At 49.3% G+C, this 14,666-nt stretch overlaps 1 protein-coding gene across 1 annotated transcript; it reads right to left on the minus strand.

Annotated features, from left to right (window-relative positions):
• Window positions 1-720: 720 nt before the first annotated feature.
• LOC115462080 (gastrula zinc finger protein XlCGF57.1-like) lies at window positions 721-14,178 on the minus strand. The gene is made up of 2 exons (XM_030192120.1): window positions 14,074-14,178; window positions 721-3,045 (listed from the first exon to the last, which is right to left on the minus strand). Exon 2 carries the CDS (start codon window positions 2,873-2,875, stop codon window positions 1,550-1,552), a length of 1,326 nt encoding a protein of 441 aa, XP_030047980.1. The 5' UTR covers window positions 2,876-3,045; window positions 14,074-14,178; the 3' UTR covers window positions 721-1,549.
• Between the last annotated feature and the right edge of the window lie 488 nt (window positions 14,179-14,666).

Here is a 14,666-nt window from a genome sequence, read left to right on the forward strand (position 1 = left end):
CCTGCAGTCACCGGCATTTCTATTTGTCTCCCTCTCCTCCCTTCGTCCCACAGAGACTTACTTCTTCCTCCTCCCCACCCCCTGCACGGCAACCAGCATTTCTCTTACTGGCTCCTGGACACTGCCGACGCCGACCACTAACACGGAAGAACTGCAAGCAATGCTGGCCTCGAGCAAGAGCAGATGCTGTGTTAGCAGTCAGCATCAGCAGTGTCCAGGAGCTGGTAAGAGAAATGCTGGTCACATGCGGGGGAAGGAAGAAGTATCAGTCACTGTGGGAGGGAGGGAGACAAATAAAAATGCCAGCGACTGTGGGAGGAAGGGAGGAGAAGAGAGAAATGGGGTGATTGCAGGAGGAGGAGGGCAGGGAAAAAATATGCTGGTCACTATGGGAGAGGTATACATGAATATAAAGCCCTTGGCTTATATTCAAGTTAACATTTTCCCCCTGTTTTTAGGGGAAAAATGTTATCTCCGCTTATATTCAGATGAGCTTATATTCAAATATGTATGGTAGCTTAGCAGGGTTTAAAAAGGGTTGGATAATTTCCTACAAGAAAAGTTCATAAGTCATTATTAAGATGGACGGGAAAATCCACTGCTTAGTTCCAGGATAAGCAGCATAAAATCTGTTTCACTGTTCTGGGATCTTGCCAGGTACTTGTGACCTGGATTGGCCACTATTGGAAACAGGATACTGGGCTTGAAGGACCTTCAGTCTGTCCCAGTGTGGCAATACTTATGTTCTTATGTCTCAATTCCGATTTCTACATTCTACGCAAACTGGGGCTTCATGTTATCACAGATTCAAGGTGAAAAGTAAAGAATCTATTTTTCTACATATTACCTGGGTCTGTATCTCTAATATGATCAGTCACTTTTAATACCAGAGCTCTTCAGGAAATCACCGAGAGACACTCTATGCAGAGGAAAACTCAAAGAGACTGTCACAGTGTAATGCTACTGAGAGCATCAAAGAGAGACTTCCCCTCTTTGGACAATGGCTCAGAGTGACTGTTTCAGCGTGGCGTCACAGAGAGACAGTTCCCTGCAAAACGTAGATCGAGGTGACTGTCTCGGGGTGGAGTCACAGAGACTCCTAGAACAGGGAGAGACTCAAACTGACCGTCACAAGGTGAGGAGTCTTATCAATTCTAACTTCTGAAATTTGCTTTAAAAGTGAAATACCCATCTTTGTTCTAACGTTTCAAAAACATTATTTTTTTCCCCCATTGGTAAAAAGGATCTTCCCTCCCTCTTTCTCATCCCCTTCCTATTTCCTGCATCTCACGGCTGGGATACGAGAGAATTTCTCATGTCACCCTTGTCCTGATCACATTGGCTCATGGGACTAATAATGCAACGTAGGCCGCATCCTGGGGTCTTGGCCACACAGTCCGTAGATACCGCAGGCAACTCTGAAACAACTGGACAGAATTAAAGTCTGATGATTCGTTAAGTCTGCTTGGATAACCCTATGAACATATGCAAATGAAGATTCCCAGTTCAGCGTGGTCCTCGTTCTGCACCACCAGGCCTGGGATGCAGGTCACAAGTGTGTCTGTTCGTGCTCGGTGAGCAGCAGGTGTTCCTTAAAATCCTTGCCACACTGATTGCAGATGAAGGTCCCCTCCTCCTCCTCCTCTTCCTCCTCCTCCTCCTTTATGGCAACAGGATGAGACTTCAGGTGTTTCCCCAGTGACGGCTTATCTACAAACGTCTTCCCACACTCCTGGCACTGGTAAGGTCCTTCTGGAGTGTGTAGGCTAATGTGTCGCCTCAGATCCGACTTCTGCCCAAAAGTTTTCCCGCATTCCGAACAGGAAAACTGGGTGTCGCCACGGTGCAGCCTCTCGTGGTTCAGCAGGTTGTGCTTGTGGCTGAAGGTCTTGCCACACTCCGCACATTTGAAGGGTCTCTCCCCGGTGTGGGTGCGCAGGTGCGTGGTTAGGTTGTGCTTCTGGCTGAAGGACTTGCCGCATTCGGTGCAGGCAAAGGCTTTATCTCCCTGGTGTATTTTCTGATGCTTCAAGAGGTTTCCCTTCTGGATCCAGCACTTTCCACATTCAGTACACTCATAGGGTTTCTCCCCCGAGTGTGTCTTCTGGTGAGTCAGCAGAGTCTCCTGTCGGAAGAACCGCTTATCACACTCAGAACACTGATAGGGTCTTTCTCCAGTGTGTGTTCTCTGGTGCCGCTCAAGATCTGTCTTCTGGCGGAAATTCTTCCCGCAGTCTGTGCAAGAAAAGGGTCTCTCTCCCGTGTGCAGCCTCTGATGTTTTATAAGACTGTACCGGCGGCTGAAACTCTTGTCACAGGACGTGCACTGAAATGGCTTTTCCCCAGAGTGAGTGGTCTGGTGGGCTAGCAAGACTTCCTGCCTACCAAACGCCTTCCCACACTCCGTACAGACATACGGTCTCTCTCCCGTATGGGTTTTCTGGTGCTTTTTCAGGTATGCCTTTTGATTAAAGCTCTTCCCGCACTCCGTGCAGATGAAGACGATATCCATGGAGTGGATTTTCTGGTGGCCCTCAAGGTCAGACTCCTGAAGAAAGCTTTTCCCACATTCTGGGCAAATGTACATCTTTTCCCCTGGGAACTTGCGCTTCTGAGCGAGCAGCACCTTCTGCTGGTTCATGCTTTTCGGACCGTCTGTGGACGTGAAGGGGCTGTCGCCCGTGTGCACCTGCTGATGCATCTGTAGCGTGATCTCATGGTGAAAGCTCTTCTTGCATTGGGAGCATTTGAAAGGCCTCTCCGTGTTGTGTGTTTTCTGATGCGCCCTTAGGGCGATCCTGTCCGTAAACTTTTCATCACATTCAATACAGGAAAAGGGTTTCTCTGGCGGCTTTACCTTCCCTGGACTTGTCATTGTACGGAGAAGGAGTTTACCCCGTCCCTGAGAAAGCTGCTCCGACCCCTGCACTTCAGGTGTCTCTCGGGACACGAAGATTCGTTCTCTGGGTCTCCTCCCAGGGGAACAGGATGGGTGTGGGGGCTTTCAGATCATTTTGGAACTTCTTTCAGTCACAATCCCGTCACCTGCAGCAAAGAGAGAGAGAGAGATAAAAGTTGAGAGGGGATGGGATTTGATAAACTGCCTCTCTGTGGTTACAATCAAAGCAATTATACATAGGATTTTTTTTTTTTTTTTTTAATATTTGTACCCCGCGCTTTCCCACTCATGGCAGGCTCAATGCGGCTTACATGGGGCAATGGAGGGTTAAGTGACTTGCCCAGAGTCACAAGGAGCTGCCTGTGCCTGAAGTGGGAATCCAACTCAGTTCCTCAGTTCCCCAGGACCAAAGTCCACCACCCTAACCACTAGGCCACTCCTCCACTGTTGCTACTATTTGAGATTCTACATGGAATGTTGCTATTCACTAGGTTGGCCCTTGCAGATCACCAATGTGGCCGCGCAGGCTTCTGCTTCTGTGAGTCTGACGTCCTGCACATACGTGCAGGACGTCAGACTCACAGAAACAGAAGCCTGCGCAGCCTTCTACATGGAATGTTGCTAGTGGAATAGCAACATTCCATGTAGAATCTCCAACAGTAGCAACATTCCATGTAGAATCTCTCCAATAGTATCTATTTTCTTTTTGTTACATTTGTACCCTGCGCTTTCCCACTCATGGCAGGTCAATGCGGCTTACATGGGGCAATGGAGGGTTAAGTGACTTGCCCAGAGTCACAAGGAGCTGCCTGTGCTTGAAGTGGGAATCAAACTCAGTTCCCCAGGACCAGAGTCCAGCACCCTAACCACTAGGCCACTCCTCCACTGTTGCTACGATTTGAGATTCTACATGGAATGTTGCTATTCCACTAGAAGTCGGCCCTTGCAGATCACCAATGTGGCCGCGCAGGCTTCTGCTTCTGTGAGTCTGACGTCCTGCACGTACGTGCAGGACGTCAGACTCACAGAAGCAGAAGCCTGCGCAGCCTTCTACATGGAATGTTGCTAGTGGAATAGCAACATTCCGTGTAGAATCTCAAACAGTAGCAACATTCTGTGTTGAATCTCCAATAGTAGCAACGTTCCATGTAGAATCTCCAACATTCCATGTAGAATCTCCAGTAGTAGCAACATTCCATGTAGAACCTCCAATAGTAGCAACATTCCATGTAGAATCTCCAATAGTAGCAACATTCCATGTAGAATCTCCAATAGTATCTATTTTATTTTTGTTACATTTGTACCCTGCGCTTTCCCACTCATGGCAGGCTCAATGCGGCTTACATGGGGCAATGGAGGGTTAACCTGCCCAGAGTCACAAGGAGCTGCAGTGGGAACTGAACCCAGTTCCCCAGGATCAAAGTCCACTGCACTAACCACTAGGCTACTCCTCCACTCCTTACTCTTTGGGATTTGGGAATCTTGCTATTCTTTAGGGATCTACATGGAATGTTGCTTCTGTTTGAGATTCTGCATGGAATCTGGTTAATGGGACTTGATACACTGTCTTTCTGTGGTTTTTGCAACTACATTGAAGCGGTGTTACACAGTATATACAGGTATTTCTTTGTGCCTGGGGCAATGGAGGGTTAACTTGTCCAGAGTCACAAGGAGCTGCAGTGGGAATCCCCAGGATCAATGTCCGCTGCACTAACCACTAGGCTACTCCTCCACTAGCAACATGACATGTAGAATCTCAAATACTAGCAACAGAATCTCAAATAGTAACAACGATTCTCACTGAATTCTTTGACTGGGTGACAGGAGAATTGAATCATGGACGTGCTATAGACGTAATCTACTTAGATTTCAGCAAAGCTTTTGACACGGTTCCCCACAGGAGGCTCTTGAATAAACTTGACAGGCTGAAGATAGGAGACAACGTGGTGAACTGGATTAGGAACTGGTTGACGGACAGACGCCAGAGGGTGGTGGTGAATGGAATTCGCTCGGAGGGAAAGGTGAGTAGTGGTGTGCCTCAAGGATCGGTGCTGGGACCGATTCTGTTCAATATATTTGTGAGTGACATTGCTGAAGGGTTAGAAGGTAAAGTTTGCCTATTTGCGGATGATACTAAGATCTGTAACAGAGTGGACACCCAGGAGGGAGTGGAAAACATGAAAAAGGATCTGAGGAAGCTAGAAGAATGGTCTAAGGTTTGGCAATTAAAATTCAATGCGAAGAAATGCAAAGTGATGCACTTAGGGAGTAGAAATCCTCGGGAGACATATGTGTTAGGCGGGAAGAATCTGATAGGTACGGACGGGGAGAGGGATCTTGGGGTGATAGTATCTGAGGATCTGAAGGCGACAAAACAGTGTGACAAGGCGGTGGCCATAGCTAGAAGGTTGTTAGGCTGTATAGAGAGAGGTGTGACCAGCAGAAGAAAGGGGGTGTTGATGCCCCTGTATAAGTCGTTGGTGAGGCCCCACCTGGAGTATTGTGTTCAGTTTTGGAGGCCGTATCTTGCTAAGGATGTAAAAAGAATTGAAGCGGTGCAAAGAAAAGCTACAAGGTAGAACTAGAGGACATTAAATGAGATTGAGGGGGGCAGACTCAAGAAAAATGTCAGGAAGTATTTTTTCACGGAGAGAGTAGTGGATGCTTGGAATGCCCTCCCGCGGGAGGTGGTGGAAATGAAAACGGTAACGGAATTCAAACATACGTGGGATAAACATAAGGGAATCCTGTTCAGAACGAATGGATCCTCAGAAGCTTAACGGAGATTGGGTGGCAGCACCCGTGGTTGGAGGCGGGGCTAGTGGTTGGGAGGCAGGGCTAGTGGTTGAGAGGCGGGGCTAGTGCTGGGCAGACTTCTACAGTCTGTGCCCTGAAAATGGCAGATACAAATCAAGGTATTTTTTCCTAGAGAGTGTAGTAGATACTTGGAATGCCCTCCCGCGGGAGGTGGTGGAAATGAAAACGGTAACGGAATTCAAACATACGTGGGATAAACATAAGGGAATCCTGTTCAGAACGAATGGATCCTCAGAAGCTTAACGGAGATTGGGTGGCAGCACCCGTGGTTGGAGGCGGGGCTAGTGGTTGGGAGGCAGGGCTAGTGGTTGAGAGGCGGGGCTAGTGCTGGGCAGACTTCTACAGTCTGTGCCCTGAAAATGGCAGATACAAATCAAGGTATTTTTTCACAGAGAGTGTAGTAGATACTTGGAATGCCCTCCCGCGGGAGGTGGTGGAAATGAAAAGGGTAACGGAATTCAAACATGCGTGGGATAAACATAAAGGAATCCTGTTCAGAAGGAATGGATCCTCAGGAGCTTAGCCGAGATTGGGTGGCAGAGCCAGTGGTGGGAGGCGGGGCTGGTGCTGGGCAGACTTCTACGGTCTATGCCCCGAAAATGGCAAGGATAAATCAAGGTCAGGATACATATAAAGTAGCACATATGAGTTTATCTTGTTGGGCAGACTGGATGGACCATACAGGTCTTTATCTGCCATCATCTACTATGTTACCACAGAAAACTAACCCCCTCCTGTTTACTAAACCGCGCTAGGGGCTGCCGTGCGCTAATGCTGACACAGCCCATTCACTTTGAATGGGCTGTGTTGGTATTGCTGAGCGGCTTAGTAAATAGGGGTGGAGGAGGGGAAGTCACTTCTAGCCGGTATACACCCTGGACATTAGGAATGTCCATGAAGAGAGGTTCTGGAAGCCAAATTTAGGCTCCTAGCTAGAAACCTGAAATCTAGATCCTCCAAGGTGGCACTTTTGGAGACACTCCCTGATCCATGAGCAGGACCCAATGGCAGGTGAGCCTAGAATGGGTGGCAGAGCTGGTGGTTGGGAGGCGGGGCTAGTGCTGGGCAGACTTATACGGTCTGTGCTAGGGCTGGTGGTTGGGAGGCAGGACTAGTGCTGGGCAGACTTATATGGTTTGTGCCGGGGCTGGTGGTTGGGCAGCGGGGATAGTGCTGGGCAGACTTATACGGTCTGTGCCAGAGCTGGTGGTTGGGAGGCGGGACTGGTAGTTGGGAGGCAGGGATAGTGCTGGGCAGACTTATACGGTCTGTGCCAGAGCTGTTGGTGAGAGGTGGGGTTGGTGGTTGGGAGGCGGGGATAGTGCTGGGCAGACTTATACGGTCTGTGCCAGAGCCGGTGGTAGGAGGCAGGGATAGTGCTGGGCAGACTTATAGGGTCTGTGCCTTGAAGAGGACAGTACAAATAAAAAAGTAGCACATATGAATTTATCTTCTTGGGCAGACTGGATGGACCGTGCAGGTCTTTTTCTGCCGTCATCTACTATGTTACTATGTTACTATAGTAACATAGTAAGTGATGCAGAAAAAGACCTGCACAGTCCATCCAGTCTGCCCAACAAGATAAACTCATATGTGCTACTTTATATGTATCCTGACCTTGATTTGTATCTGCCATTTTCAGGGCACGGACTGTAGAAGTCTGTCCAGCCCTAGCCCCGCCTCCCACCACCAGTGCAGCCACCTAATCTCTGCTAAGCTTTTCAAGATCCATTTCTTCTGAACAGGATTCCTTTATGTTTATCCCACACATTTTTGAATTCAGTTACCGTTTCATCACCACCTCCCTCGGGAGGGCATTCCAAGTATCCACCAATCTCTCCGTGAAAAGGTTGAGCTCCAAAGTCTCAGTGCATGGTTAAGACGAAATCCAGATCCTCCAGGGTAGTATTTTTGGATACGCTCCCCATTCCACGAGCATAAGTACATAAGTATTGTCATACTGGGAAAGACCAAAGGTCCATCGAGCCCAGCATCCTGTTTCCAACAGTGGCCAATCCAAGTCACAAATACCTGGCAAGATCCCAAAAATGTACAAAACATTTTATACTGCTTATCCCAGAAATAGTGGATTTTCCCCAAGTCCAAGACCCAAGGGGCAGGCAGAGCTCCGAAGGCTCAATGCATGGATGAGACGATGCTGCAGAGATGAGGGCTAAACCTTAAAATCCAGGATCAGGCAACTCCGGTGACTGTTACTGGAAGGATTTTGCTATTCCAGTACACAATGATTTACTGTTTCTGTCCAAATTTCTGAAATCCCATTGTGCATTAGATTTGTGTCCAGCAATACATTCAAAATTGCCCCAGCTCCTTTTAAAGGCTGGCTTTTTTTTTTTTTTTTAACAATTTCAGAATATTTGGCAGGGGCGGAACAACCAGAGAGAGGGTTCTGGTGAGTGGCAAGGCAGCCTGTGACGGGACCCTGTGCGGAGAAAGGAAATTTTGAGGTAAACTAACATGGGGGGAGGGGGGGATCAGAGACAGGAGTGTGCCAGGCCTGGGGATGGAGGAGAGAAAGATGTCGGTCATATGGGAAATTCCAGGAATAACATGTATAGAATGTTTGTACGTTTGGGAAGCTCGCCAGGTGCCCTTGGCCTGGACTGGCCGCTGTCGTGGACAGGATGCTGGGCTCGATGGACCCTTGGTCTTTTCCCAGTGTGGCATTACTTATGTACTTATTAGGCCACCTGAGGTGGGGACCTCAGGCGGCACTCTTCAGGAGCGGCATCTCAGGGAGCAGCCTTGTGGCATTTTACCTGGTCATGGTGACGTTCCAATCCTGGCAGCGATTCCCAGGAGTGGAGGAGTGGCCTAGTGGTTAGGGTGGTGGACTTTGGTCTTGAGGAACTGAGTTCGATTCCCGGCACAGGCAGCTCCTTGTGACTCTGGGCAAGTCACTTAATCCTCCATTGCCCCATCTAAGCCGCATTGAGCCTGTCAAGAGTGGGAAAGCGCGGGGTACAAATGTAACTAAAATAAAAAATAAAATACACTGCCCTGCCACTGTTGGCCTCCGCCTCTTCCCTGTACTGTGGCCGCCTCTCCGAAGAGTAACTTGTCAGGCAGTAAAGGGAAGAGGTGGGGGCCAGGGCAGCAGGGCAGTGTATGAGAATCGCTGCTGGGATTGGAACGTCATCATGACAAGGTAAAACGCCCGGGGGGAAGGCAGCATCTCAGCCCGGGGAGGGTGGCATGTTAGCTCCACTTCAGGCAGTATCTTGCCTTGGGCCAGCCTTGTATGGGAGTATATTACTTAATCTAAGTTTAAAATATCCGAATCAACATGAATATTTCTAAATCTTCACTACCCAAGCTGCAAAGGTCTTAAATACAAATCAACCTACGCATCCAGTTTCTCCTACATAAGCACGCAATTATGGAATGCATTACCAAAAGCCTTGAAAACGACATACAACTACCTAAACTTCCGGAAATCACTAAAGACTAACCTGTTCCAAAAGGCATACCCTGCCGACCCAACTTAAATGCCTGAACTCTGCTACACAACAAAACTCAAGTACGTAATGGACATTACTCAACTCTTCCGTTGTACAACTCCCTAATGTGACAGTGCTACATGAACTCTATCCTATCACAACATCACCTTGTATTTGTTCACCGGAGACTTCAAAGCTTCTCCGGGACTATGTAAGCCACATTGAGCCTGCAAATAGGTGGGAAAATGTGGGATAAAATTTCCTTCCTTAGATGTGTCAACAGTGGTAAGTATCGAGCAATGGCTAACATTCCTATCTTTGCCAAACAGCTGGAAGAAATATCTAGACAAGCAAGATTTGTTAATGAACACTTAAATCGGGTTTCAGAAATGGTTTTGGTACAGAAACACTTCTGGGCTCTTTGATATCTTAAATTAACGTTCTCCTATCTAAGGGTTAACGAACCGAGGCAAATTGACCCTACCGCCGGGCTCGCTCAGACCAGCCGTAGTTCCGGCTTCTGTCATGCATTAGGAACATTTTTTTTCTAGAGCCAGGGGTTTACCCAGCAAACCTGTGAGCCAATGACAACGCAGGCCCCCTTTCACCGCAGCTTGGTCAAAGACCGCCCCCCTACGGTTTGTTTTCTTAGGCTTCCGTGGCTGGCATCAACATTGTTGCAGTTGTCCGGGTCTTGCTATGTCCGATTAAGTGGAACCGCTGTTTTAGCCCTCCAGCTGTGGTTTTCTTCAGGGTGTGCTGTGAGGCCTGCAGTTTTGTAGCGGGTTCTCAAACCCGATTGGCTGGGGTTCGAGGTGGGTGGTTTCCTCAGGAAGGAAGGAAGGAGATTCCGGTGGGAAAGTCAGTCGGTCACAAATTTTAATTTTTGAGGGAAAATTCGTCGGTCACAATTTTAAATTTCCAGCCTCATTCCCATCAGTTTAAAACAGTGACCGACAAACTTTCCCACACAATTCAAAACGTCAGTTCCGCTTACTGAGAAGCGCCAAGACCAGGACAACTGCAACAGTCTTTTACAGTCTGATTTATCATCAGCCTTTGATCTTGTAGATCAGTGTTCTTCAATACAAGGCCCCAGAGGCAACCCTCATCATCATTCTGCTACTACTACTAATCATTTCTATAGCGCTACTAGACGTACGCAGTGCTGTACACTTGAACATGAAGAGACGGTCCCTGCTCTACAGAGCTTACAATCTAATTAGGTCAGACAAACAGGACAAATAAGAGAAGGGAATTACTAAGCTGGAGATGATAAAATAAGGGTACTGAACAAGTGAGTAAGGGTTAGGAGTTAAAAGCAGCATCAAAAAGGTGGGCTTTTAGCTTAGATTTGAAGACGGCCAGAGATGGAGCTTGACGTACCGGCTCAGGAAGTCTATTCCAGGCATATGGTGCAGCAAGATAAAAGGAACGGAGTCTGGAGTTAGCAGTGGAGGAGAAGGGTGCAGACAAGAGAGATTTACCCAGTGAACGGAGTTCCTGGGGAGGAATGTAGGGAGAGATGAGAGTGAAGAGGTACTGAGGAGCTGCAGAGTAAATGCACTTATAAGTCACTAAGAGGAGTTTGAATTGTATGCAGAAATGGATAGGAAGCCAGTGAAGTGACTTGAGGAAAGGGCTAATAAGAGCATAACGACACTGGCGGAATATTCTGGCTCTTTTTCTGCTACTCTCTGCCTCTCTAACCAAGTTCCTGACAGAACGAGGAATGGGAAGGAGGAGCCACACGCTTGAAGGACGAAGCATTGCTCAGTAGGTGAAGAGAATGATGCATTTGGAAATGCCCACCCCCTTCAGGTTAGGCCCAATAAACAGTTTGAATGTGGGCTGGGGGGGGGAAGGAGTGGATGTAGAGGAATGTAAATGTTAATTGTAATTCTAGGGGACATGAACTGTTAAGACCATGACACTGGCCCCAGAAATTAGACTGCTACAGTATCCATTGTCGCAGGAGATTCTGGCAGCCATCTTCACCTGGAACCAGCATAAGTAGGAGCAATCTCCAGTCGCTCCTGCTTATGCTGGTTCCGACCTCAAAATGGCCACTGGGATCTCCCTGCGCCAGCCTCTCAGTGCGTTTTGTCTAGCCACTCTTCAGGGGTGGGATGATCACTGAGGGACCCACCCAACAATAGCCAGGCCCCCTGCAACCAGTCACTGAATCTATGACAAGGCAGGATTGGTGTGTAGAGCCTGAGTCATTAAAACTTAGGGGTCCTTGGGTCAATTTTAGCAGACAACAGAAAAGGTGCTGGTGCTCAGTACCCCCAAGTACCCCCTCAAAAAAAGCCCTGCTGAGACTACTGTAGAAGGTCCCAGCAGCCATTTAGAGATCGGTCTCTCCTGCTTAGGCTGGCTCCAATCTCAAAATGGCTGCCGGGACCTCCCACGGTAGTCTCATGAGCAGGGGCGTAGCCAGATCTCTTTGGGAGGGGGGTCCAGAGCCCAAGGTGGGGGGGCACATTTTAGCCCGCCTCCACCATCACTTTCAACCCCCCCCCCCGGCAATGACCCCCCCCCCCCCCGCAAGGTACCTTTGCTGGCAGGGGTCCCCAACCCCCATCAGCCTTAGTCTTCTTCAGCGCCGGTCTCCGTCACGTTCGCTCACTTCGCTGATCTCTGCTACAGCTGGAGACCGGCGCTGAAGAAGACTAAGGCTGGCGGGGGTTGTGGACCCCCGCCAGCAAAGGTGCCTTGTAGCGACAGGGGGAGAGGTCAAAAGTGGAGGGGGAGAAGGTCGGCGGGGGGGGGGGGGGGCTCAAAAGTGGAGGGGCCCATGCCCCCATAGCCCCACTTAGCTGGGTCCCTGCTCACAAGGCTGCCACAAGAGGTCTTACATAAGTAATGCCATACTGGGAAAAGACCAAGAGTCCATCGAGCCCAGCATCCTGTCCACGACAGCGGCCAATCCAGTCCAAGGGCACCTGGCAAAAGCTTCCCAAACGTACAAACATTCTATACAATCAAGCCATTGTGACATCACTAATGAGGTTGGCTCTTATTGGTGGAATGAGCCACTATGACATCACAATAGGTTAAATCACTGCTCTATGTAATAAAAGTGAGCCAAGTAGAGGGCATAAGTACATAAGTAATGCCACACTGGGAAAAGACCAAGGGTCCATCGAGCCCAGCATCCTGTCCACGCCAGCGGCCAATCCAGGCCAAGGGCACCTGGTGAGCTTCCCAAACGAACAAACATTCTATACATGTTATTCCTGGGATTTTGGATTTTTCCCAAGTCCATTTAGTAGCGGTTTATGGTCTTGGCAGCCGTTTTTGCTGAGGAACCTGCGATTTCTTGCCCGGAAGAAGCCACTAGGCCACCAGAGCATTGCAAAGTAGGCCCAGGGAGGGACTTTGGATGGTGAGAGGATGGAGGGGATCTGGCTGGTCCTGGAAGACCCACCCTTTGTTAGAAGGGGGTGACAACCTCGATGACCGGTGACTAGGGGAGGCGCCGTTTTTGGTTTCACTTCCAGCCAAAACCGAGCAGCAGATTTCGTCGCAACCACGGTTTCAGTTGCCCTCTATCACCCTCCAAAAATAACAACTGGGTGGTAGAAGGGTTATCGACCCTGCTTCTTCCGCTCCCTCCAAGTGATGGGGGCCTGGGTTCAGCAGAGGACACAGAATTCATACAGCATCATCCGGTCTCAGTCCCTGGAAGTCCATCCAGCCCACCATCCTCCATCTCCATTCCTGTGAGCAGATGCAGAGGAGAAATGTTCCCCTCCCACTTCCCCCAGCACCATCACAACCACCACTAGGGCTCCTATAATCACAACGCCAGGTTCTATGTCAGATCTTCTCCGGAAGGGAAACTAGCCAAAGACCCTGAGCGTTACTCTTTTCAGGAATTTTTTTACCAACACAGGAACCTTCCAAACCACTGGAGAGACTGGAGGCGATTTTCGGGCCCCTCTCAAACTATACTGTATGATGAAAGAAGCTCCCTGGTGACCCAAGAGGTGTTCCCCCTGTGTCCCTGTAACTTCCTGGGCTCGGCTCTTCTCCCCTCCCCCCTGAACTGTAACAATAGAGTTCCCCTGTGTCCCTGCCACCTCCTGTGAATATATTATGGGGTCAGACTTTGGCAAATGCTTTCTATTGCTGGTGTAGATGGTGTCTTTGTTGCCCTCAGCCCCAGAGCTGTGATGCAGGACCTTGGAAAAGTGTAATGTTCACCCTTAGTAATTTGCCTGTGTGGTTTTTGTTTGTTTGTTTTTCCCTGAAAGGGCTGGACTTTTGATCTTCTTGGACTTCCCATCTGTTCTTTCTCTCACCCAGTGCTTCTCCCCCACCCCCATCGTCTCCTCCCCCTGCCCCTCCTCTTCTCTCTGGCTCCTGTACCTTCCCCAAGGTCTTCTCATCCACTCCCACACCCAATATCTTCTCTCCATCCTGTCCCTCCTCCCTGCCCTTTCTATCCTCTCCCTCCATCCTCTACCTGCCTGCATGCCCTCTCTTTCTCCCTCCAATCTCTCCCAACCCTATCTCTCCCCCCTCCTGTTCTCCTAGCTGTTCCCCATGCCTGCATTCTCTCCCACTCTCTCACCCCTGCCCTTTCCACCCTCCCCTGCATCCTCCACCCCCTCTGTCCCTGTCTTTGTCCCTCTGTCCTTTCCCTCCTCCCTGGCCTCTGCTCTCTGCCCTCCTTCTGTATGCTCCTCTCCCTGCTCTCTCTCTCTCCCCGTTCTCCCACTCTCTCACCCCTGCCCTTTCCACCCTCCCCTGCATCCTCCACCCCCTCTGTCCCTGTCTTTGTCCCTCTGTCCTTTCCCTCCTCCCTGGCCTCTGCTCTCTCTCCCTCCTCTCTGCCCCCCTGTAGTCCGCAGCTGCAGCAGATGAGAAGGGTTTGCGGAGACTCACCATGGAAAGAGTAAAGTGCACCCCACTCCTCTCTCTCTCTTTGGACCCCCAGCAGGAGATGGGGGGAGGGGGGATTCAGGATTCCGGTACTAAGCAGGCAGCTTCTGCTTTAATGGCAGCCGACCCAGTCCTGAGCATTGTGGGAAAGCAGAGGGTGGAGAGAGGCAGAATGACTCAGGAGGGAGGGAGGGAGAGGAGCCCTCCCACCCCCTACCCTACCCCCTTCCCCTGAAGTGTGCAAGAGAGAAAGAGGGAAACAATTTACAAACAGTAACAAGAGTGAAACATATACAATGTACAAAGAGAGACATAACAAGACGAATTCCCACGTAAGCCAGGTTTTTTGCCTGCTGTCAGCTGCTCTTCCTTTTCCCCAGGATTATACAGACTTTTTTCCCACTCCTTCTCGGAGTTTCTTATTCATGGGTAATAAATAGAAATAAATCAAAAGAAAGAAAAGAAGATGATACCTCTTTTTATTGGACTAGCTTACTACATTTTTCTTCAGATCAGAGAGGTGTGGTAGCCGTGTTAGTCCACTTTTAAAGGTAATCATCAAAAGAAATAAAACATGGAAAAGAAAATAAGATGAC

This window comes from Microcaecilia unicolor, chromosome 1 (assembly GCF_901765095.1).
Source record: "Microcaecilia unicolor chromosome 1, aMicUni1.1, whole genome shotgun sequence".
Lineage (NCBI taxonomy): Eukaryota > Metazoa > Chordata > Amphibia > Gymnophiona > Siphonopidae > Microcaecilia > Microcaecilia unicolor.

Coding starts and splice junctions, on each gene's coding strand:
- LOC115462080 (XM_030192120.1), bottom strand. CDS start 2,875: ATGACAAGTCCAGGGAAGGTAAAGCCGCCAGAGAAACCCTTTTCCTGT.